Below are 26,784 nucleotides of genomic sequence, written 5' to 3'. Positions count from 1 at the left end.
AGGACGAGAAAGGATATTCCATATTTTACCGACCTGTGTTGGACATTAAATGAGTCTAAGCTAGAGCTATCGCCTAAAGCACTAAAGGTAGAGTATACCTCATTGTCGTCTGTTGGCTCAAAATATACTGACTGTGGTGTTCGGTTACCTAGAAAAGACGAAAAGTTAGCATTGTAGCAGCTTCTACCTACATGGAAAAAGAATTCATTGAAAGCAGCGGCCAGTTTTTGTCAGCCAAATGACTCTTGTGAATCTCTCGGTTTTGGTATCCCTCTTTAATAGTTGATTCAAGTATCTCCATTTATCTTTTGGTGAGAAAAATTATCTTTTGGTTTACACCCTTCCAAATTTTAATAATATCGCGCCAGCGCTGACGGCATGGCGTGCAGCGGCGAGGGGTACTCTTGAAGCGCGCACCAGAATGCATGAGAACGGCAACATGTGCGGCCGCACCTCACCGCTAAAGGCTGCTGTGCGCGGAGTGGTATTAACAACACATTCCAAGCGTGTACGGGGACAAACGTGAAGAAAATTCGTCCACTCTCAGCCGAGGCTTAAAACAAAAATAGCGAATCTTCGTAATACAATCATGCATAAATTTTTCTATATCTATACTTGTAATATCGCCAACATAGCAAATCTGTAAAGTGAGAGCTCCAGCAATATTGTACGGTTTTATTATAACTTACAGCGCACACTAAAAACACGGACAAAGAAGAGAGACGAAACCCGAGAGCTACGGTACTACAATAGATTGTAAGGTAACATAGTACTATGAAGCGAGAAAGTAACGAAACATGGGCGCAAGCATTAACTGCCATGAATATAAAAATCGTTCGCAGGTATATGCATTAAGAAAGAAAGAGAAACGCATAAACCTTACACCACCACGTGCCTAGCGCTGTGCCAAACCTCAAGAATTTCAGTCCTGCGCCCCCTATTGAAATCTTGTTTCATTCCTAGTAAGCAAAATCGAGTATGCGACAAGAATCTATGTCATCACTTTCAATTTCCACGACCCTCTGCTATCATGAAACCATATTGGCCCGTGTCAGGATAAACTATACAAGAGTTACGAAAATACGGAATGTACCGGCAGTCATGACCGTTGACAAGTCAGTGCCCAACTGCACCATTTCGGAACTTGTTTTAGTGCTCTCTCAGCCGTTTATTGGCATAACACTCAGTATTCTCACCGTAAATGTGGCCACAAGATCCAGGGATTGTTTTCATGAAGAAGCTTGTCTTTTAACGGTGCGTGTAGCGCCTAGAGACGTGACTGCAATGTCCAGGTGCATATTGTCACATCCTATATGGTCACCGCGGGTATGTGCCAGGCGATGGGAACCACGCTGAAGTAGCGCGCGAGTGAAAAACTAGAGACGACAACGACGTCGCGTTGACTGCTCTGATAAAGTGCTTCCATACGTCCTCTACGCCGGCTTTCCCGTCTTGTACTAGGCTGCGACAATATACAGGGTGTCCCTGTTAATTCGGACCAATATTTCAAAGAGAACCCAAGATCTCTAGAGAAATCTTACCCACTGCATAGTAGCCGTTGTCGTGAGTATTAAACCGCCAGTAGTTTTTTCAGCACGAAGTATTAATTATTCATTGATTCTAATTTGAAAAAAAATTACTTGAACGTTTTAATTATTGCTTTAATATCAAACATATCAATTACAGAGTGCAGCGGTGGCGTAGAGGTAGAACACCCTCTTCGCGTGCAAGAAGTCCGTGGTTCGAATCCCGGTGCCGCGCAATTTATCACCGGATAAAAAAAATCCGCGTGTTGATAAAATTGCATAAACAGGCCTGGAGTCTGGCCTGATCGCGGTGACCAGAGCCGGTAACGCACTCCCTCACCAGAGCAGGATTGGCCACCCTGGTGCAGTACTTGGCCACAACCTCCCTATTGGAACACAACAATCAAACCCCGGCCCTCAGTCCCCAGCAGCTGCGAAGCAACTGAACACGGCGGCGGTCAGACCAGCGACGCAGCAGAGGGTGCTAAGAATGCCTCGCTCCGGGCAGGCCGCCATCGGAACATGAACCTGGCAACGTTTATTTAACAGGTATTCGGCTTTAACTCAGGAAGAGGACCTTAGTGCTCAAGCAATGAACCACAATCTTGTGGGCATCATTAACGAGTGTGCAATAGAAGTAGGTGGTAACTCCGTTAGACAGGATACCACTAAGCTATCGCAGGAGACGAAAGATCTGATCAAGAAACGCCAATGTATGAAAGCCTCTATCCCTACAGCTAGAATAGAACTGGCAGAACTTACGAAGTTAATCAACAAGCGCAAGACAGCTGACATAAGGAAGTATAACATGGATAGAATTGAACATGCTCTCAAGAACGGAGGAAGCCTAAAAGCAGTGAAAAAAAAAAAACAAGGAATAGGCAAGAATCAGAAGTATCCCTTAAGAGACAAAGCCGGCAACATCATTACTGATATGGATGAGATAGTTTAAGTGGCTGCGGAGTTCTATAGATATCTATGCAGTACTAGTGGCACCCACGACGATAATGGTAGAGAGAATACGCTAGAGGAAATTGAAATCCCACAAGTAACACCGGAAGAACTAAAGAAAGCCTTGGGAGCTATGCAAAGGGGGAAGGTAGCTGGGGAGGATCAGGTAACAGCAGATTTGTTGAAGGATGGTGGGCAGATAGACTAGAAAAACTGGCCACCCTGTATACGCAATGCCTCACGACCTCGAGCGTACCGGAATCTTGGAAGAACGCTAGCATATTCCTAATCTATAAGAAAAGGGACGCCAAAGGCTTCAAAAATTGTAGACCGATCAGGCTACTGTCAGTTGCCTACAAACTATTTACTAAGGTAATCGCAACTAGAATCAGGAGCACCTTAGACTTCTGTCAGCCAAAGGACCAGGCAGGATTCCGCAAAGGCTACTCAACAATAGACCATATTGTCACGTGGTGGTGACGTTGAGGAACACAGTAGCAATACTGTGAAAGACAAAACTAACTTTTATTGGGCGAACCTGTGCCCACAAAAACAGGCTACACTTGTAGCACAACGATAGCGATGAGCACGGTCGGCAATCGTCGAAAATCTGATCAGCGGGTCAAGCGCATCGGCTTTTATACATCTATCGTCGAATGTTCCAGACTAATCCTTGGGACCCGCGTGCCTTCCACAAAGTCCTACGCCATTCGCGTCAGGCGATGAAATCATAAGATAAGGTTCGGCGACAACAGACAGCGGATAGAAGCATCGATAACTTTCCAGAAACTTCGGACACATGCAGGCGCGTCCTCCGCTGTGAGATAACATTTGTTAGGCGGCGAAGAGCGGTGGCCCGATAAAGATAAGTACACGTGTACACCCCCCCTCTTAAAAAGCATCGACGAAACAAACGAAAGTAATAAAGAAAAGCACTCGTAGCAAAGAAAACAACACAATAAGGAAGTTCGTCAGCGTCCGTAAAAGGGTTTAAGGCGCACCACGTGGACCACTTCAGATCGTGCGCTGCGCCGCTGTGAATGCGAAATGCCGTCTGGCACGGCCTCATAGTCCAGTGCGCAAATACGTCGGATGACCGTGTAGGGTGCGAAGTAGCGTCGCAGTAGTTTCTCACTGAGTCCTCGTCGGCGTATCGGGGTCCAGACCCAAACACAGTCGCCGGGCTGGTACTCGACGAAGAGTCGTCGGATGTTGTAGTGTCGGCTGTCTGTCGTCTGCTAGTTGTTGATCCGCAGACGGGCGAGCTGTCGGGCTTCTTCGGCGCGCTGGAGACAGGTAGCGACGTCAAGATTTTCCTCGTCAGTGACTTCCGGCAGCATGGCGTCGAGTGTCGTCGTCGGGTTCCTGCCGTAAACCAGCTTAAATGGCGTGACCTGTGTTGTTTCTTCCACCGCCGTGTTGTAAGCGAAAGTTACGTACGGCAGGGCCGCATCCCACGTCTTGTGCTCGACATCGACGTACATTGCTAGCATGTCGGCGAGGGTCTTGTTCAGGCGCTCCATGAGACCATTCATCTCCGGATGGTAGGCAGTTGTCCTCCTGTGAATTGTCCCGCTCTATTTCAGAATGGCTTGCGTGAGCTCTGCTGTAAAAGTCGTTCCTCTGTCGGTGATGAGGACTTCTGGAGCAACTTGTCGCAGCAGGATGTTCTCGCCGAAAAATTTCGATACTTCGGCGGCGCTGCCTTCCGGTAGAGCTTTAGTTTCAGCGAAGCGGGTGAGATAGTCCGTCGCCACGACGATCCACTTATTTCCGGAACTTGATGTCGGGAACGGTCCCAACAAGTCCATCCCTATCTGCTGAAAAGGTCGTTAAGGAGCCTTGATCGTCAGTAGTAATCCCGCTGACCTTGTCGGTAGTGTCTTGCGTCGCTGACAGTCTCGGCATGTCTTGACGTAACGGGCGACATCGGCGTTTAGGTGCTGCCAGTAATACCATTCTTGTATCCTAGATAGCGTCCGGGAGAAACCGAGGTGCCCAGCGGTCGAATCGTCATGTAGGCCGGGCAGTATTTCTGGACGCAGCGCTGACGCAACAACAAGAAGGTAGTTGGCGCGGACTGGTGAGAAGTTCTTCTTCACGAGTAGGTTGTTTTGAAGCGGGAACGAAGACAATCCACGCTTAAATGTCATAGGGACAACGTCGGTGTGCCCTTCCAAATACTCGACTAGGGCTCTTAGCTCCGGGTCTCCTCGTTGTTGTTCGGCGAAGTCTTCCGCGCTTATTATTCCCAGGAAGGCGTCGTCATCCTCGTCATCTTGCGGTGGCGGGTAAATGGGGGCGCGTGATAGGCAATCGGCATCTGAGTGTTTTCGTCCGGACTTGTATGTTACACTGATGTTGTATTCTTGCAGTCTGAGGCTCCACCGTGCCAGCCGTCCTGAAGGGTCCTTAAAGTTAGCTAGCCAACACAACGCGTGATTGTCGCTGACCACTTTGAATGGCCTGCCATATAGGTAAGGGCGAAATTTCGGTGTAGCCCAAACGTTAGCAAGGCATTCCTTTTCGGTTGCAGAATAATTGCATTCCGCTTTTGACAACGACCGGCTAGCGTAAGCTATCACGTGTTCATGTCCATCTTTTCTCTGGACTAGGACGGCACCGAGGCCTAGGCTACTGGCGTCAGTGTAGATTTCGGTATCGGCGTGCTCGTCGAAGAGCGCAAGTACGGGCGGCGACTGCATGCGTCGTTTGAGTTCTTGAAATGTGTCGGCCTGCGGCGTTCCCCACTTGAACTCGACGTCACATTTAGTTAGCTGTGTCAGCGGCTCAGCGATGCGTGAAAAGTCTTTGACAAATCGCCTGTAGTAGGCACACATACCAAGAAATCTACGCACTGCCTTCTTGTCGATGGGCTGCGGGAACTTTGCGATGGCGGCTGTCTTCTGCGGGTCGGGGCGGACTCCAGACTTGCTGATGACTTGGCCTAAGAACAGAAGCTCATCGTAACCGAAGCGGCACTTTTCTGGCTTCAGAATGAGCCCTGATGACTTGATGGCCTCTCGTACTGTTGCAAGCCGCCTAAGGTGATCGTCGAAATTTACGGCGAACACAACGACGTCATCCAAGTAAACGAGACAGGTCTGCCACTTCAATCCTGCTAAAATCATGTCCATCACGCGTTGGAACGTTGCAGGCGCCGAGCACAGTCCAGATGGCATATTTTTGAACTCTTAGAGGCCGTCTGGGGTGATGAAGGCGGTCTTTTTGCGATCTCTTTCGTCGACTTCTATTTGCCAATAGCCAGACTTGACGTCCATCGACGAGAAGTATTTAGCGTTGCAGAGCCGACCCAATGCGTCATCTATCCGTGGGAGGGGGTATACGTCCTTCTTCGTGTTCTTGTTCAGACGACGATAATCGACGCAGAAACCTAGGGTTCCATCCTTTTTCTTCACCAGGACAACAGGGGATGCCCACGGGCTTTTCGACGGCTGCATGATGTCGTCGCGCAGCATTTCGTCGACTTGTTCTCTTATAGCTTCACGTTCTCGCGGCGAAACTCAGTAAGGGCTCCGGCGCAGTGGTCGAGCGCACTCCTCGGTGATTAATCGATGCTTGGCGACTGGTGTTTGTTGAATCCTCGATGACGTCGAAAAGCAGCCTTTGTATCGTCGGAGCAGACTTCTGTGCTGCTGTTGCTTAATCACGGGGAGACTTGGATAAATGTCGTAGTCTGGTTCGGGAACCAGGGTCGTCGGGGTAGATGCGGCGGAATCCGAGAGGACAAACGCATTACTGCTTTCCAGAATTTCCTCGATGTACACGATTGTCGTGCCCTTCTTAATGTGCTTGAACTCCTGGCTGAAGTTTGTGAGCAACACTTCAGTTTTCCCTCCATGCAGTCGAGCGATCCCTCTTGCGACACAATTTTCACGGTCTGGCAGTAGACGTTGGTCGCCTTCGATGACGCTTTCAACGTCAGCGGGTGTTTCGGTGCCGACCGAAATAAGAATGCTCGAGCGAGGCGGGATGCTCACTTGATCTTCGAGCACACTCAAGGCGTGGTGACTACGAGGGCTCTCCGGCAGTATCGCTTTATCTTCCGACAGCGTTATTGACTTCGACTTCAGGTCGATGATTGCGCCGTGTTGGTCCAGGAAGTCCATACCGAGAATGATGTCTCGTGAACACTATTGGAGGATAACGAAGGTGGCAGGGTAAGCCCGGTCATGCATGGTTATTCTTGCGGTGCAGATTCGAGTCGCCGTGCTGAGGTGTCCTCCAGCGGTCCGAATTTGAGGGCCTTCCCATGCGGTCTTAACTTTCTTCAACTGGGCGGCGATGTGTCCACTCATTACGGAGTAATCAGCCCCTGTTTCCACTAAGGCGGTAACTGCATGGCCGTCCAGAAGCACCTCGAGATCGGTGGTTCTTTGTCTGGCATTGCAGTTAGGTCTTGGCGTCGGATCACGGCTGCGTCATGTTGAACTGAAGTTAAAACGTCGCGTCGTCAAGTCGTCTTTCGTCGGTGTAGTCTTGATTCCTCATTTCGTCGGGACGGCGGCGTGTCGTTATTATGTCGTCTAAATGGTCTCTTCGTCGTCTTCGTCGGCGGCGGAAGATTTTCCTCAGTTCGACGAACAGCAACCGCACCTCCATCGATTGCTGCTTTTAGTTTTCCGGATATGGGCTCGCAGAGCGGCCCCTTGCTGGGCCAGTGTATGGACGGCGCTGCGGCGACAAGTAGCGGCCGGGTGACGGCGAACGGGGCGGTCGTCGAGGGCTCCACTGAGTGGCTGCGAGGTAGTCGGCGATAACGCGAGGTCGTTCGCTAATCTGTGGTCGCGGCGCGTTAACGGCCTACCCCGGAGTCCCATCTACCGGTATGGGCATCGGCGGTAGATGTGCCCGGCTTCTCCGCAGTGATAGCAAAGCGGACGGTGGTCGGGGGCGCGCCAAACGTCGGTCTTCCGTGGAATGCCCCGTGGGGTGACGGGTTGGCGTGCTGGCGGCGGGGTTAGGGGTGGACGACGGAACTGTGGCGCCACTGGGCCCTGCCATGGGCGCGGAGGGGGAACGTGACGGCGGGCTACAGCGGCGTATGTCATCGCTTGCGGCTGCGGCTGCGGCGATGCAGAGGTTATTCCGAGTTGTTGTTGGAGCTCTTCACGTACGACGTCGGCAATCGAAGCCACTTGTGGCTGTGATGACGGGAACAGCTTCTGTAGCTCCTCCTGCACGACCGCTCGGATAGTCTCGCGCAGGTCGTCGGTGGCCAGTGACTGAACTCCGGCGTAGCTTGTCGAATTCGTGCGGCGGTTGAATTACCGGTTCCGCATTTCCAGTGTCTTCTCGATGCTAGTGGCTTCGCGAAGAAACTCGTCGACAGTCTTCGGTGGGCTTCGTACCATACCGGCGAAAAGTTCCTCCTTCACACCACGCATCAGCAGCCTGACTTTCTTTTCTTGGACATTTCCGGGTCGGCGTGGCGGAATAGGAGGCTAATTTGTTCTGTAAAAATGACGGCGGTCTCATTAGGCAGCTGCACTCGAGTTTCTAGTAGTGCTTGGGCTCGTTCTCGGTGTACGACGCTTGTGAATGTCTGCAGGAAGCCGCTTCGGAAAAGGCCCCAGATCGTTAAGGTGGCTTCTCTGTTCTCAAACCACGTCCTGGCAGCGTCTTCCAATGCGAAGAAGACATGTCAGAGTTTGTCGTTGCTGTTCCAGCTGTTAAATGCAGTGACCCTCTCATACGTCTCGAGCCAGGTTTCCGGGTCCTCGAATGTTGAACCGCGGAACGTCGGGGGCTCCCTGGGCTGCTGCTGCACGACGGGGGACGCATGGGGGTGCCATTGGCGTGGACTTGGTGGCAATCTTCCTGTTCGTCTAAGGTAGACGTCCATGCTCTGGGGGCAGTCCTTGCAGTCGGCGGCTAGCACGCTGGTCTTAGGCTTGTCCTCAGGCTTCGGGCTGGGATCGCGGCTTTGCGGGGGCGTTCGGTACATGAACGCACAAGCACCTCCACCAGATGTCACGTGGTGGTGACGTTGAAGAACACAGTAGCAATACTGGGAAAGACAAAACTAGCTTTTATTGAGCGAACCTGTGCCCACAAAACCAGGCTACACTTGTAGAACAACGATAGCGACGAACATGGTCGGCGATCTTCGAAAATCTGATCAACGGGTCAAGCGCGTCGGCTTTTATACATCAATAAAAAGAAGCGACTCTACAGACAGGCCGATAAAAACATTACGTCGGTTTCTTGGCTGCGTTACAAAGCCTGCGATAAAAAATACCAAACATTACTTAAAAGCACATGCCGTCATTTATTTTGCCATAACCTAACATCTATGCTTAAAAATAACCCTCGAAGATTCTGGCGCATCGTGAATCCCAAACAACCTCCTGATATCACTCTTCATGATAGCAACAACATTTCACTTCCGGAATCACAATGCGCAGAACTTCTAATTGAGACATTCACGGCTGCATTTGCCTTGCGAGGACGTTACTACCGCACCTATGAAGGATTGTATATCTGGCATCGACATGCCAGAAATTGATGTAATCGAAATGGGCATATTTCCCTTTTCAGTAAGCTGAAAATTTCTTCTACATGTTATCATAATGGTATCAATAACACTATACTGATAAATATACGCCATGGCATCTGTAGTATTCTGACGGCCCTTTTTTTCACAATCTCTCGCGACAGGCACTATCCCCGATGATTCGCGAATAGCCAATGTGGCACCCTTTTTCAAGTCAGGCGACCGTTCTTCACCATGCAACTACAGACATATTTCGCTAACAAGTACCATATGCAAGGTCATGGAACACGTCATTCACTCCCAAATTGCCAAATACTTAGAAAGCCACAACATAATATACCAGTATCAGCACGGTTTCTGCAAGGGCTACTCTTGTGAAACACAACTTGCAGGGTTTGTTCATGACTTACACTCATCCGTTGACGCTGCTTTACAAGTAAATGCAGTTTTCCTTCATTTTTCCAAAGCTTCTGATCGCGTTCCGCACCACAGATTACTTCTCAAACTTGCATGCCTAAACATTCACCCTAACGTCCTGGCATAGGTTAAAGATTTTCTTTCCTCCAGGCTCCAGTTCACTTCCGCTAACAACTACAATTCTTCTTTTGCCCACGTTGCTTCCGGTGTCCCACAGGGCAGCGTGCTAGGTCCTTTACTTTTCTTAATATATATTAACGATCTTCCTTCTTGCGTAACGTCCCGGGTTCGTGTCTTTGCCGATGATGTCGTAATTTACCGCACAATTTCCTCTGATATCGATCGCCAATGCTTGCAATCTGACCTTGATGCAATTGCCTTATGGTGCTCCAGATGGCTAATGTCGCTTAATATCTCTAAAACCAAGTTAATGACATTTAACGGCCGAAAGTCTCGAATTGAAAACACTTACTTCATTAATAACAGCACGATTGAGTCTTCCACTTCCTACAAATATCTCGGCCTTCATTTCCAGTCTGACCTAACGTGGCATCACCATATAAATTTAGCCCTGGCAGCTGCTAACCGTACTCTTGGAATACTTAAACGAACCCTCAAGCAAGCGCCACCACTCGTACGAAAACAGGCATATACCACAATCATTCGCCCGAAAATTGAATATGCTGCGGCAATTTGGGATCCCCATCAGGTATATCTAGCCTCTAACCTTGAAGCCCTGCAGAACCGTGCTGCTCGATTCATTTTTTCAGATTATTCAACATTCATCAGCGTTACATATTTTAAACATCGTGCCGGTTTGCAATCCTTGAGCCTTCGTCGGAAACATTCTCGCTTATGACTATTTCATAAAATTTTCCGCCATTCCTCACTTCGTGATAATTTTTTTCAGTCACCACCGATTATCTTTCCTCGCCGCGATCACCCTAACAAAGTGAAACGCATTTTGTGTCGGTCATCAACTTTCGCTCAATCCTTCGTACCACGCACTATCATCGATTGGAACAATTTACCTTGATACATAGCCATGGAAACTGACATAACCAAATTTAAGGAAACAATTAGCACTACTGTGACGAGCAGTTAAAATGTTGTGTTTCCTTATTAAGTGTTTCCCTGATAATTTTTTGCTCTGTGATTTGTTGCTTGCTCCTGATGTTTTTATGTACGTTGCTTTTTTTTCTTCTTTTTTGTTTCTTGGTTCATTATGATCACTACACTGCCTTGTTGAACGAAACAAAAAATGTCTTGTAAGTCTTTTTATTTTTATGTATGCTGTACCTAAATGTACACTTGCTCTTCTTGTAACCCCCACCCCCTATGTAATACCCTCCTTCGAGGGCCTTTAGGGGTATTGTAAATAAATCAATTAATAAATAAATAAATCGTCGAATGTTTCAGACTAATCGTTGGGACCCGCGTGCCCTCCACAAAGTTCTATAACATTCGCGTCAGGAGATGAAATCAGATAACATAAGGTTCGGCGACAACAGACAGCGGATAGAAGCATCGATAACTTTCAGGAAACTTCGGATACATGCAGGCGCGTCCCACGCTGTGAGATAACATTTCTTAGGTGGCGAAACGTGGTCGCCCGATAAAGATAAGTACACGTGTCAATATTCACACTATCAATCATGTGATAGAGGAAACTGCGGAATATAACCAACCCTTACATATAGCTTTCATTGATTACGAGAAAGCGTTTGATCAGTCGAAACCTCAGCACTCATGGATGCATTGCGGAATCAGGGTGTAGACGAGCCGTATGTAAAATACTGAGATATCTATAGCGGCTCGACAGCCACCGTAGTCCGCCATAAAAAAAGCAATAACATTCGAATAAAGAAAGGCGTTAGGCAGGGAGATACGATCTCTCCAATGCTATTGACAGCGTGTTTACAGGAGGAGTTCTGAGACCTGGATTGGGAAGAATTGGGGATGAGAGTTAATGGAGAATACCTTAGTAACTTTCGATTCGCTGATAATATTGCCTTGCTTAGTAACTCAGGGGACCAATTGCAATGCACGATCACTGATCTGGAGAGGCAAAGCAAAAGGGCGGGTCTAAAAATTAATCTGCAGAAAACTAATGTTTAACAGTCTCCGAACAGAACAGCAATTTACGATCGGTAGCGAGGCACTGGAAGTGGTTAGGGAATATGTCTGCTTAGGGCAGGTAGGGACCACGGATCTTGATCATGAGTCTGAAATTATCAGAAGAATAAGAATTGCCTGTGTGCGTTTGGCAGGCATTCTCAGATCATGAACAGCAGGTTGCCATTATCCCTCTAGAGAAAAGTGTAAAACAGCTGTGTCTTACCAGTACTCACGTACGGGGCAAAAACCTGGAGGCTCACGAAAGCGGTTCTACTTAAATTGAGGACGACGCAACGAGCTATGGAAAGAAGAATGATGGGTGTAACGTTAAGAGATAAGAAAAGAGCAGATTGGGTGAGGGAACAAACGCGAGTTTATGACATCTTAGTTTAAATCAGAAAAAAATGGACATGGGCAGGACACAATGAGGAGGGAAGATAACCGATGGTCATTAAGTATTACGGACTGGATTCCAAGGGAAGGGAAGCGTAGCAGGGGGCGGCAGAAAGTTAGGTGGGCGGGTGAGATTAAGAAGTTTGCAGGGACAACATGGCCACAATTAGCACAGGACCGGGGCAGTTGGAGAAGTATGGGAGAGGCCTTTGCCCTGCAGTGGGCGTAACCAGGATGATGATGATAACGATGATGATAATGATGTTTCAAAATCCCACCTCTTTTTACACCTCATCGAGAGTTTGTGCGCGCAGCTATATTTCACGCCAGATATTCGCTTCGAACCAAAGCCAACTTAACCGAGCGGTTGTAGTTTTCATGTCAGTGTATACGGGCTCCAAAAACAGATTCATGGCAGTCAAATGAAAGCGAAATAAACACACCGGGATGCGACGCACGTGTACAGACAAGGCAAAACCGATCGGGCAAAAAAGTAAATTACCAATTCTAAATCGCAATTCTAAATTGGCAATTGGGACGCCTGCACAAAAACAAACAAGACATACATCGGAGGGCAGTGTGCCCTTATATCTATAAATCCTTAAGCGCCGTTCAACACCAGCTGCTGCCTACAGGACGTGTTCGAATGGGTATCCTGCAGCTACGCAATACTGAGTCGGCTTTATCACATCTTCAGTGGCTTTCTTGATGACGGACGTTCAAATTTTAGGGCACACATCCGTTATCATAACGTTATCTGTCATCCGTCTCGATGATGCAAGCAAGCTCTTTCACATAACCCCAAATAAAAAAAAATCGAGTGGCGAGAAGTCAGGTGACCTTGCCGGACAATTTACAGTACCGTGCCTTCCAAGTGATTGCGTATGAAAAGTCGCATGAAGCTTGTTTCGTTCCCGGCTATTGCGTTGTGCTGGTGCTCTATCTTGCTTATAAAACATAAGTGGAAGACATGACAGCGGGACTTCGATAAGAAACACATCCACCACTCCTTCTAAAATTTCGTCCAGGTAACGCTGTCCAATCACTGTGATCGAAGAAGATGGGACCAGTTATAGCACCGGCGTAAATTCCGAGTCACGCATTGAAGGACCACTCGTCTGGTCCCGACTACGCTTTACATAGTGTGCTCTGTAGCCACTCCAATTATGTGCATTATGCAAATTCATCTACTCGTTTCTACGAAAATGGGCTTTACCTGTGCACATGATGTTTCCCAAAATGTCCAATGACTCATCAGCTTTCGTTAGGACCGAATTGGAGAAATCTAGACAATTTACGGTTCCCTATCTTCCAAGCACTGGTGCTGATTAGGGTTGTACGGGTGAAAAGTCGTCGTTTAGAATCCTCGAAGCTGATGAGTTGGGAATTGGTAGATGGGCGGTCACGTCCCGCACGCTAGCATGAGCGTTTGCGGCCATAATTGCTAAAACATCGTCGTCTAGGCTAGGACTTGAACATGGAGTCCTACGCCGTTGTTTCTTGAAGCTGTCGGTTTGTCTCAGGTTTTCATCATTTCTGATGATAGTCGACGCGTTCGGTGTACCACCACACTTCCACGACTAATATATATTTACGGCCTTCATCCTGCATTCTTACCTTCTGCTCATTAGAGAAAGAGATGGCAATTCCTACGAAACAAAACGCACATTTAAGCCTCTGCCCTGACGTTGTCAATTGGCTTTTGTTGTGGTAGGTATTGTGCCAAAAAAAAAAAAGAAAACAACCATCCGTCCACTTTATCTACGCTAAGACAACAGCCGTCACAGCTTGTTTCCAACTAACACCAAATCCGACGTCTTCTTCGGCTGAGGCGCGGCAGATAGCGCACTAGCTCGATCACAATGCTTTTCTTTATTTCCTTTATTTCATTCTGGATAACTCAGAGGGAGCCTGTTCGAGGGCGCTGCTTTATGAAGTAGGCCGGGGCTCAGTCACGTGGTATGTTTTCATATTTCGCGGGGTTATTTATCCTTTATGATGTTTGAGGTTTAATGGTGCAAGGGCCAGGTATGGCCAAAGAGCGCCATGCTAGTGGTAATGAATATGTCGTGGTCTGATGGGCTCTGTGAATTTAATGTGACGTGGCTGTGAAGGAGCCTAAAAGAGTTTGTGTATATTGCATAATAATTACACGTAATAAAATTATGGCAATGATTAATGACATGTACTATGATCACTAAGATGCAATAGAAAAGAATGATGCATTATATAAAATATGCGAGATGCTAAAATTGTCTAAGAGCACTACTGCCTCCCCAGAGCCCTTGAAACGCGAGGGCCGAGAGGCATGTGCTATGCGGAATAGCTATCACAGCGGCATCCTCTGGAGAGAGGAGACGCTATGAACGTATAGGGCATGTAACACAACATCTTTCAGGAAGTCTAGGACTGTGTTAGTGTCAAAGAGCGGTTCTGGGCCGACTAACATTACAGGATGAAGGGGAATGTGCTGCCGGTATGCTAACGGAAAATGTTTCTTTCTGTCAGATTCGGCTTTCCGACACTCCAGGAGGACATGGAGGACGGTCAGCCTCTCCCCGCATCTCCCACAGGTTGGGGGCTCATTTCCAGAGAGTAAAAAATTGTGGGTGCCAAATGTGTGTCCTATTCTTAGACGGCAGAATAGGACATCTGTTCGGCGTGATTTTCTTGCAGAAGGCCAGAACCCTAATTGTGGCTTTATTACGTGCAGTTTATTATTTGTTTCCAAGTCCCACCAGCGTTGCCAATAGTTTCGCAGTTTTCTGCGCAAGAAGGGCTTCAGATCTGTGACAGGGACTGCAGCGGTAGGATTTACAGAATACGATGCAATTGATGTGGCCATCTGGTCCGCCAGAACATTGCCTTCGATGCCCCTATGACCCGGCACCCAGCATATGATGTCATACTGGTTACATAGGACGGAATGCAGTTCATTGATTACTGGATTTTTGTGCTTAGAAAATGACATTAAGGCCTTCACAGCACTTAGCGAGTCTGTATATATAACTGATTTCTGGAGTTTTGATTTCTTTGTATACTTTACAGCCGCCAACAGTGCGTAGGCCTCAGCCGTAAAGATACTTGTTTCCGGATGCAGTACGTCGGATTCCGAGAAGGATGGACCGACGGCTGCGTAGGACACCCCGTCGTGTGACTTCGATGCTTCTGTGTAGAACTCCGTGCAGGAGTACTTCTACTGGAGTTCCAGGAAATGCATTCGGATTTCGATATCTGGGGCTTCCTTTGTAACTTGTAGGAAAGATATATCACATTGTACCAGCTGCCACTCCCAATGAGGTAGCAGCTTGGCTGGATGCATTAGGCGAAGCTCGAAGAGTGGGACATACATTTCTTCACTAAGCTCCCTCACAAGCAGCGAGAAAGGTTGTGTTGTCTTACGGAGGGACGATTGCGAAAGAGTGTAGCATATGTCATCTCGTTAACAGGATTAAAACACGGATGTTGAGGGTTAGAGTGCACTTTCAGAAAATATGTTTGGCTGATGTATGTTCTCTGCAGATGAAGTGACCCCTCATTTGATTCTACATATAGCCCGTCGCTAAACAGATGCCTAGATGGTGGACCGGATCTAGCATCCTTAGCGCGCTCGGGGCGGCAGAATGATAGATCACGGCACCATAATCTAATCGTGACCGAATCAGGCTCTTCTAGAGATTCATTAGGCACGTCCTGTCACTGCCCCACGCAGTCTGCGATAGAAGTTTCATTAGGTTGATTGTTTTCAGACATTTTTCTTTAAGATGTTTAATGTGTGGGATGAAAGTGAGTCTATTGTCAAGTATAACACCTAGAAATTTGTGTTCTTTGTTTACAGGTATCTGTTGTCCACACAGTTCTAGGCAAGGATCCGGAACCAGGCCTCTCTTTCTTGTAAACAGAACACAAGAACTCTTGTGAGGATTGATTTTAAATCCATTTTTCTCTGCCCACTGTGACACCTTGTTCAAACCATGCTGTACCTGTCTCTCGTAGACTGTGAGGTTGCAGGATTTGAAACCTATTTGTATGTCGTCTGCGTAGACGGAATAGAAAATAGCTGGTGGTAAAGATGCACGAAGCGTGTTCACCTTTACGACATAGAGCATGCAGCTGACTACGCCACCCTGGGGTACCCAAGTTTCCTGTATAAATGTACGCGACAGTGCAGGACCTATTTTCACTCGAAATGTACGGTTCTCTAGGTAGCTCTCTATAGTATTTAACATATTGCCGCGGATACCTAGCGCGAAAAGATCGCGCAGGATTTCGTACCGCCAGGTTGTGCCATACGCTTTTTCCATATCCAGAAATACAGATAAGAAAGATTGCTTGTGCACGAAGGCATCGCGAATGCTCGCTTTGATGCGCACAAGATGGTCGGTTGTAGATCGCCCTTCCCGAAAACCACATTGAAATGGGTCAAGCATTTTACTGGACTCTAGGAAATGTACGAGACGGCGATTGATCAGTTTTTTCAAATACCTTACAAAGGCGACTTGTCAGGGCTATCGGGCGGTAACTTGCCACTGAGGAAGGATCTTTGCCTTGTTTCAAAACCGGGATCACAATGGCTTCTTTCCATGCAGTCGGGAGGTATCCCGCAGCCCAAATGGTGTTGAAAATTGTGACTGGTGTAACTTGGGTGTCTTTGTGCAAGTTTTTGATCATTTCATACATGATTTTGTCAGATTCCGGTGCAGAGCTAAACTCGCCAATACTAAACGGACAGTTGTATGGTTCATTCTGTTGACATTTTCTTATGAGTGGCTTACATTCTTCTATTTGTTTATATTTTAGAAAGGATTGCGAGTAATGGTTGGCACTTGACACGCTCTCAAAGTGCTCCCTAAGGGAGTCCGCCTGATCTTGTAGGGTATCGCCTTGTGTGTTTACCAAAGGGAGTGAATATGCTTGTCGCCCTCTTATACTATTGACCCTGTTCCAGGCTTTGGCCTCATCAGTAAACGGGTTGATACACGATAGAAACCTCTGCCAACTTTCTCCTCTGGCCTGTCGGCGGGTTCGCCTGCCTTGGGATTTTACTTTCTTAAAGTTGCTAAGATTCTCCGCAGTGGGAGAAGCGCGTAGCAACCCCCACGCGTTGTTCCGTTTTTTACGAGCGATCCTACAATCGTCGTTCCACCACGGGACACGCCGCTCGCAGGCCAAGCCTTTTACTTCTGATATGCATTTAGGTGCGACATCTATTATGAAGGCTGTAAAGAACTCGACTGCAGCATCAATTCCTAACGAAGACAGGTCAGCCCATGAGATACTAGTAAAAGATCAAAATTTCTCCCAGTCAGCTGTCTCAATCTTCCACCTAGGAGCGTGTGGTGGATATTCGTTTTCTTTAGGTGATCTTAGCAGTATAGGGAAGTGGTCGCTGCCGTAAGGGTTGTCGGTAACTTCCCATTCAAGTTCGGGCAGTACAGACGGGGAGACTATGCTAAGGTCTATGGAAGAATAGGTTCTGTTTGCAAGAGAGTAATATGTGTGTTCCTTTTTATTCAACAGACACGCACCAGAAGAAAAAAGGAACTGTTCGACAAGACGTCCTCGCGCATCTATGCGAGGATCGCCCCACAGGTAGTTATGTGCATTGAAATGGCCAAGAACAACATAGGGTTCTCGCAATTCGTCTATAAAGGACTGAAATTCATGTTTGCTTAGTTTATAATGTGGGGGTATATAAAGTGAGCAAATAGTGATAAGTTAGTTTAGCAGAATAACTCGAACCGCCACTGCCTCAAGGGCCATTCGTAGCTGTAAACGTTGACAGGCTATGCTTTTTTGAATTACAATTGCTACACCTCCCGATGATGCGAGAGCATCATGGCGATCTTTGCGAAACGTAACATACGTTCGGAGAAAGTTTGTGTGTTTGGATTTAAAGTGTGTTTCCTGTAAGCACAGCACTTTTTGATTGTGTTTTTGGATAAGCTCTTGTACGTCATCAAGGTTCCTAAGAAGACATCTGACGTTCCATTGAATAATTTGTGTATCCATATTGAATGTAAATAAGTGCTGTGTGTATGGAAACGGAGGTGATGCCTTAGGTTACAAAGCTCTTTCGAGGCCCTGTAACGGGGGTTCTGCCCTTTCGGGAGCGTTCGAGGGAGCTTCGCCACTCCTTAGGCGTTTGGTGCGCCTTGAGGACAGGTGTGGTGTGCATTGCCTCTTGTGAGCGGACACGTGCTCTTGCGAGCGAGAAGTTACAAGAGAGAGTCCCGCCTTGGAGGGCAAGACCCCTGCGCCCCCCAGCCCGGAGGTCGATGGGGCTCCCTGAGGGATTTGGCTGCGCCGGCTGTTGCCAGCGCTGGAAAGGGCCGGGGAGGTTGTGGCAGCCTCAGCTGCGCCCACCTTCGGGGTCGGTGGCCCCGTCTGCTGGGTTGGTGGAGCAGCGCTAGCTGCAACCACCGTGGGGGCAGATGGTGTAACTGCCGACTCACGGCTTGTGGGTCGGACAGCCGCCGGAGGACGTTGTGACGCAGCCCCCTGACGCGCCACTTCGGCAAAGCTGGCCTTAGGAAGGTATGCAACCCGCCTGCATGCCTCTATCAATGATATGTTTTCTTTTACTTTGATTGTGACTATTTCTTTTTCTTTCTTCCAAGACGTAATGATCGCGAGTATGCGGCATGCTCGCCATCACAGTTCACGCAGTGTGGAGCGTTTTCGCACATTTCAGAGGCATGGTCACGGCAACTAGATTTTGCACATGTCTGCCGGTCTCGGCAGTTCTGGGAACTGTGGCCGAAACGCTGGCATTTGAAGCAGCGCAGAGGATTTGGAACATACGGCCTGACCCGTAGCATTACATAGCCGGCCTCGAGTGTCTCAGGCAGAATGCTCGAGGAGAAAGTCAGTACACGATGCTTGGTTTTTATCTCCTTACCGTCGCGCCTTAGCATGATTCTTTTAACATTGATCACGTTTTGCTCACTCCAGCCTTGCAACAGTTCAGCTTCTGTGAGCTCCATCAAATCGTCGTCAGAAACAACACCACAGCTGGTGTTCATAGTTCGGTGTGGGGTTACTGTTACTGGGATTTCCTCAAACGACTCAACTTTAGGAAGGTTTTCAAACTGTTTCGCATTGCGGAGTTCCAAAAGGAGATCGCCGCTAGGCAGTTTCAATGCTTTATAGCCTGTACCAAGAGTTTCAGTGAGATACTTAGAGACGAGGAAAGGAGAAATGATTCTCATGGTCTTTTCAGGTTTGTTTGAATGAATTACGTGGAATCGGGGGAAGTTTGGCGGTTTGTTTCCAAGAAATTGGAAAATATCTTCGGTGCTCCCTCGTTTCTGAGGGCGATGAGGTAGTCGGGGAAAAGAAGTGGCCATTAGAAGTATGGTGTTTTTGGGCAGGGATGGCCACCGCCCACCATGGAGCCCAGCCAGTGGACGACACAGGACGGAAATATTCAGTTCTGCGCACGCCAGCGGTACAACCCTGCTATAACCAAATGCATATACCCAAGACTGGATATAATGCTCAAGGTTAACCCTCGCTGCCTACGAACCCGGAAGTAATAGGAAAATAACCATCCTCAAGCATCTGCTCGATGATACCAACACCAAGTCAAACCAAAGACAAGTGATAGCGAAGGTTCTACGCCAGGCATCACAATCACAGACATTGCAGACCGTATTCGACAGACTCGCTCGCAAGTATCTGCCACTCGGCAACTCGAGTGACGAAGACTATCCCCCCTACAAAGGCTCATCTTGCCCCGAGCTAGATAACCCCTTCAAGGCATGTGAGGTAAGGGAAGCTGTCAAGAACCTGAATAGAAACCTGGACGACTGCTCTACAGAATGGTTGGCAGAGGAGATTAATGGAATATGGGAACGAGGGGTTCTCCCGGAGCCCTGGAAAATGGCCTCAGTCATCCTCATTCCAAAGCCTGGAAGGCCCCCGAGTGTATCAAACCTGAGACCCATTTCCCTCACGTCCTGCGTGGGAAAACTAGCGGAACAAGTTATACACAATCGAATTTCCAAGCACATCGACAAACAAAGATTGTTTCCGTACAACATGATCGGCTTTCGTCCGGCCCTGTCAACGCAAGACGTGATGAAGCTTGTCAAGTGTCAACTCATTGACAACGCGACAAGAGATGTAAGAGGCATCATAGGCTTAGACCTGGAAAAGGCCTTTGACAATGTATCCCATGCTCACATTCTCAACTCCATCTTGGAGCTCAATTTGGGAGACGCCTTCCACAGATACATAAGCTCGTTCCTACGGGATCGCAAGGCCACGCTCAATATCGGTGACCTCAAGTCGGAGAATTTCAGTTTGGGCCCCAGAGGCACGCCACAAGGAGCAGTAGTCTCACCACTGCTTTTCAGCATCGCCATGAAGAATCTATAGCAAAGGCTCTCCAACACAGAAGGGATCAATCATACGCTCTACGCTGATGATATCCCAATCTGGTGCACCGGAGGAAGCGAAGGAGCTGTTGAATTAGGCTTACAGGAGGCTGTAGATCAAACAGAGATGTACCTGGAAAATACGGGGCTTAGATGCTCCCCGAGCAAGTCTGAGCTCCTCATCTACAGGCCAGTCAGAAGAGGTCCCAAACCTAGAGGGTGGAAACCGTTGTGAGAAATAAACATCCACTCCACACTAAAAGCGGCTGTACCATCCCCAGAGTAGACACCATTCGGGTGCTTGGCATGTTCATCGATTCCAATGGCAGTAACAATACGACGCTCAACAAGCTCACAGCCAAGACTGAGAACATGATCAGACTTATCAAGAGTATCGAATAGGCGTTGAGGCTTAAGTGAAGACAACCTCCTCAGGTTGTTCCATGCCTTCCTCATGAGTCATAGTGTTTATGTGGCAGCCATGCACAACTGGTATAATTCCGAGAAGAAACTGTATCTGTATAGATGTGTATTGTCCTCAAAAAATTATTTCACAGCTAGAACGTGCCTTGTCCTGTCCTTCCTCTGTGTTCTGTTTTTTCGTTGCACTTGAAAATCTTATCCCGGCCACGGCGGCCGCATTTCAATTGGGGCGAATGCGAAAACTTCCGTGTACTTAGATTTAGGTGCACGTTAAAGAACCCCAGGTGGTCTAAATTTCCGGAGTCCCCCACTACGGCGTGCCTCATAATCAGAAAGTGGTTTTGGCAAGAAAAGCCCCCCAATTTAATTTTTTTGAAAATCTCATCAAGACTAATGTCAGCCATCTAGCCCGGTTGAACATTTTCTGCAACGCTTAACGTTACCTTCTGTCATTGCTATGGATTTACAATAGCAAAAAAAGTATTACTGCCGGATTTCAAACCATCAGGTTCCTATTAGGCGTTCCCTAAGTCAATTGATGCGACGACGGCGTAAGCGCGCGAAAGTATCCTCACTGCAGTATCGTGCGAAGCTGAAGTCGGCGAGCTTCACGTAGTTTGTCGACGTGAACAAGATGTTCTCGCACTTGAGGTCCCGATGGGCTATGTCCTTATAGTGCAGGTAAGCCAACGCGCTGGCCATCTGCATAAAGTACTGGTATGCTCTCTTCTCCTTGAACCGTTTCACCTTCTGCGCAAAGAATGTAAAACATTAGATATGAATAATATAAAGTAGGCGCGCTATATCGTCAAGGTACTAAAAACGGCTTCCATTCTATTTTGGCATTCAGACCTCCACGATTTTTTCAAAAATATTTAGCGCTACCCCCAATGCGCCTGTCTGTCATGCGACGTCAGGAAATCGGCAAAAAAAAAAACCAATCTCTAATGACGTGTACACGCTGATTATGGATGGTTGGCACGAAAAATGGCACGAAATAGCGAGCCCAAGGAAATACTTTCACGCCATTGCCACCAAGTACTGACTGATTTCATTCGTTGAGGGAGACAAAGATTTATAACCACAATCACCCTTTTTGTGCCAGTGACGAGCCTTACTGGTCCAGGCATTTCTTTTCGCCTACTGAGTGCCATGGACAAGCAGCAATATTTTCGTTGTTCTTGGTGTGAATACCGTGTGATTAAATGGTGCCAGCTTCCCAGTTCACTGATTCTTTGAGGGTGCAGTGGTCAGAAAAGACGCAGCTGCCTAGCTTCCCTGGGTTATAAAACTAGCAGTGTAAAGTGAAGTGGCTGCAGCGACAAAGGTCGCCCCTGTAATGGCGCAATAGACGCCTCACAGCGAAGCTGTACTGCGCAGCTACCGTCCGGTGATGGTTAATGTCCGTCCGTATACGCATCGCGTCGACACAAAAAACGTTTCCGGCTCCAGTTTTCCGCGAATTCTCTGTAGCTCTCAATATAATGTAGGTATCTTGCAGAAAGTTATGCTGAAATTGGCCGCTAAAATGGCTCTATCATTATGTCGAGTTTTGTTTACTTTTCTTAGTTAGTTCACAGTGGAGTTGTAAACATTACAGAATTGCCGACTGCTGTCCCTACATGGCCGTCTACCGAGGGAGCATTGTTACAGAAAACAGCTGTAACTTTAAGTTTATCGTAACTATCCCGAAAAAAAAAAATTATACAACAATTAGCTGCTCAGAGGACTATAACAGTATGCTGAGTTTAATCTATATTCCATGATTACGTAGTTCACAGTGAAGTCGTAAATATTGTGAAATTCCCGTCATCCATGCGTCGGTACATGCACACTTCACTATTTCAAAAAAGAATAAGAATAAATGACTCCACAGTAAAAGGATGTATTCGTAGTCTGCGTTGTTCAATAATAATAATAATAATAATAATAATAATAATGATAATAACAATTATTATTATTATTATTATTGCACAAAGGAATACAGAATACAAGAAACGGGCCTGTCAAAGCCACAAGTGGCTTGAGGGACTTGGCCCGGCAAAATCAGCGGACGAGCGTGCAATATTTATTTTACCATAGACACCTGTCAAGCTAATGCCGGAGGATTAACAGTTAGGAACCTTAACACGCACAAGAAGTAAAACATATACCCGCCGTGGTTGCTCAGTGGCTATGGTGTTCGGCTGCTGAGCGCGAGGTCGCGGGATCGAATCGCGGCCACGGCGGCCGCATTTCGATGGGGGCGAAATGCGAAAACACCCGTGTACTTAGATTTAGGTGAACGTTAAAGAACCCCAGGTGGTCGAAATTTCCGGATTCCTCCACTACGGCATGCCTCATAATCAGAAAGTGGTTTTGGCACGTAGAACCTCATAATTTATTTTTTTTAAGCAAAACATATAGCAAAAATCAATAATCAACACCAAGATGTACATCTTTTAAAAATGATGAACAGCATTTGTTACAAATGTTGAAGCAATCATGTTACAGCGAATAAATCATGTTTTCCAATGCCTTTTTTGATGTAATGGAGAATGCCTCATTTGGCAAATCGTTCAGGATATTAGGCACGTAAACACAACGCCTAGCTTTATCATATCTTGTTGAGGATCGCGGAACTATAAAGCGAACAGTACTACGAAGGCTTCGGGGGGCTGACCCAAAGATACCTTAGCACCACACTTTACTTAAACAGAGTCCAAAAGCACGGAAGGCCAAGCGCTGAGAATATGCTACCATTTGTGATTAATAGACTTTTGTAGGCTATGTTTTTTAGTGTTTTTTTAACAATGAATTAACACGGTTTTGCCATCGGGTGGGGCAGAAAGGAAAAACAGAAATCCCATATCGAAGAGTGCTGTAGACCGAGGCATGCACAACAGTTTTACTTGAAGCGGAACGATAGATTTAATGTAAAAGACAATTATCAGCGAACCCGGTCACTGTACTGTCCACATTATTCTGAAGATTCGAGATAGCCATGTTGTGCGAAAAATATTTTGACAGCATTACAGTGTCGTCAGCGTATTGAAATATCGAACACTTTGAAACAACCCGAGATAAATCATTAATGAATATAATGAAAAGTAGAGGTGATAAAATGGAACCTTGAGGAACTCCGGCTTTCAGTGGAAGCTCACTACTTGCATTTATCGTTTTATCCAAGGCTACCACTTGTGACGGTTCTGCGAGATAGTTTTCGAGGACATCGTTAAATTGACCCCTAAAACCACTGGAATATAGTTTTTGTAATAGAATCCCGTGATGAGCTGTATCGAAAGCTTTAGATATGTCCCAAAATAAAGCGACACTAAACAGATTTTGATCAAGAGCTGAAAACAGTTTATCCGAGAACTCCTCCAGGAGGGCTGCGGTGCCACGACCGGTAACAAAACCAAACTCACGGGTCGACAAAATTGAAAATTTTTCAACAAAAGATGTCATGGATATTAAGAGAATTTTTTTCACTAATGTGAGAAAGTATGGGTAGTATAGAAATAGGGCGATAGTTTTTCATGTCACCCCTTTTCCCTCCTTTAAAAAGTGGTTTAACAATTGCTGTCTTAAGCTCTTTTGGGATAAGCGCAGTATCGAAAATATTTTTCAACATGAAGAGTAGTGTATCGGATAAGGCTGAAAAGTTCCTTTGTAACAGATTTTGATAAAACGTCGATTCCAGGAGGGTTACTGCGCTTAAATCTGAAGATTATTTCACGGAGTTCACTTTCTGAAATTCTAGGTAGAAATGCGCACGCTAAAAGGGATTCTTTAAGCGTGTATTGGACGGTCTGACATGAACATGCTTTCTCGGAAGTCAGTGTGAACAAATGGTCGAATTTATCTGCGAGCTCGACTAATTCGCCACGAAAAAAAGAGATTGGGTACATGTTACAGGCATTTCTGCCACGAAGATAATTTATCAGTGGCCATGTTTTTGCCGCATTTCTCGATTACTGCTGAAATTTTTCGAAAAAGTACTGGCGTTTTGTGCATCTTATCAAAGCAACCAGCCTATTTCTTTCGGCTTTGCACTCGAGGCGTAGGTTTTTTATTTTTTGAGGCATGCGTACACCGTTTCCAGTGTATGTTTCTGTAAGAAATGGCACGCATTATGTCCGCGTCGACCAATTATAATCCTTTCTACGCTTCTATATTACAATGCGATCAGAAATGTTTTGAAACTGCTATTTAGCCGCAAAAGATACTATTAACCTTCTGCGCTGGATTTGAATCAGTTATAGCCATCCAATTAAAACCGAGGTTGTCTAAGACACTCTGGTCGGTAATAGTGATGTAAACTGAGTTATTGGGTGTGGTGGTTCGATGAGCAGTTAGCATTGGGGAAGATGGATACGTACGACAAGCGACGAGATAGTGATCCACGAAATGTTGCAAAATAACACAAGAAGCAAAGGAGTAATTAGGAGCACGTGAAGCGATGTGGTGTAAACATGACATTGTTACGTGGTCACCAACTATTTCTCTCAAAGTGGGAGTGGTTATAGTATTAGCAATACCGTACGAGGACAAGAGGGACAAGTAATCGAATACAGAGCCTACTGTGGAACATAGGGTACTTATATTGATTTCTCCCGCTAAACACAATTCTTCCACTAAATTACCTGAGATCAACATTTCTTCGAGTTCCAGAAGAAAACAGGTAACACTGTTGCAAGGTGGCCAATACAGAGCTAGCAACCTTAAACATCGTGTATCGCTAGACACCGTCAGCGCTACACATTCCGCATGAACGAAGTTCACGTCAATGTATATAACGCCAAACGTATCTCTAATAAATATAGCGATCCCGCCTCCTCGTCGGTGAGGCCACGTCACAAAACGGCATTGCTAGCCTGGCACTGAAAACACATGCATGCATGCATCTGAAACATTGATTTCTGTTAGCACAATTACGTCAACAAATCCTATTTTCGATGGGGCAACTAGCTTAAATTCTTCCCAGTATTTTCGAAGGCTTCTGATATTGATGTTTACGACAGTAAATTCATTCCCTGAGATGTGACCAAATGTGTCAATAAAGGACGGAAAGATTGGGATCTCGCTGCAGGCGTTGGCGATAGTAGATATATAATTTGATCTAAGTCTGCCGGTCTGGTTATTCGAAGAAGGGTCGAGTTTCTGGCCACTTTCACATAAATATTGCCACGCCTAATCTGAGCAAACCTGTACTCATTTTGTTTTGCCCTAGTCCTTGCACGCCAGAATAAGTCTCGATTGAGCCTTGTCAAGTCGACATTTAAAAATATTGTTTGGCTCTTTTCAGGTTCGCAAAGATTTTGATGCTTCCTGCGGGCTTCAAAAAACGTTTCTCTGGATGCAATGGAAGTGAAGCGCACAAGAATCCTAGGAACAGCGTCGCTTCTGCCCGGTAGATGGTGGATTGCTTCAACTTCTGACAGAGAAAAACTTTTGCCTGCTAGCTTTTCGGCGATATTACATAAGACTTCCTTTAGGTTTTTGACCGTTTATTCCTTGAGACCATGGATTTCCATGTTCATGCTGCGGCTGTATTGTTCACTGCCATTTAATTCTGCTTGCTTCCGTTCGAGGTGTTCGGCTTGCATTTGGACAGCTGCTTGAAGGTGGGTATTTTTTCAGCGCGAGAAGACGCTTCTTCCTTGGCTTCTTTTATTTCTTCCTGAACAGAATCGCAATGTTGCGACGTAAAATTAACCGAGCTCTCCAATTCTTTGACTGTTGTGGTTAATGTGGATACTTCTGTTCTCAAAAGGAGCAACGAATCAACCTTGGTATAAAGCTCCGGTAAGCATCGTAGACTTTTTTGATATCTTGTAGTTCCGAAAGCAATGCGGATTCCACGCCCGTACTGTCATCGACCTCGGCAGCATCAGACTGAGAGCTGGAACCGTCTGTGCGTTTTTTTTACGTTCTGCATGTTTTGCATTCCCGCACGTCTCGTTTTGCTCTACCCATTGTATTAAAGGTGTTCGGCGCAATTCCACAACAGTTCTGACCCAAATGACAAGAAAATTTACAACTTGCGCAGGTTATGAATCTGCCATCATTGGGCAGT

The 26,784-nt window shown here is 46.7% G+C and overlaps 1 protein-coding gene across 1 annotated transcript in view; it reads right to left on the bottom strand.

Moving 5' to 3' along the window:
- LOC126535824 (testis-specific serine/threonine-protein kinase 1-like) overlaps positions 1 to 21,485 on the bottom strand; it is a gene marked incomplete at its 5' end in the record, with an annotated part of 42,070 nt that extends 20,585 nt beyond the window's left edge. Inside the window, one exon of the mRNA XM_072286993.1 lies at positions 21,302 to 21,485. Coding sequence (XP_072143094.1) covers positions 21,302 to 21,485 — 184 coding nt within the window. The remainder of the gene's footprint in view (positions 1 to 21,301) is intronic.
- Between the last annotated feature and the right edge of the window lie 5,299 nt (positions 21,486 to 26,784).

Source organism: Dermacentor andersoni, chromosome 3, assembly GCF_023375885.2.
Source record: "Dermacentor andersoni chromosome 3, qqDerAnde1_hic_scaffold, whole genome shotgun sequence".
NCBI classification, from domain to species: Eukaryota; Metazoa; Arthropoda; class Arachnida; order Ixodida; family Ixodidae; genus Dermacentor; species Dermacentor andersoni.
Note: the sequence above shows the minus strand (reverse complement) of the source record. Positions and strands in the feature narration are given on the sequence as shown.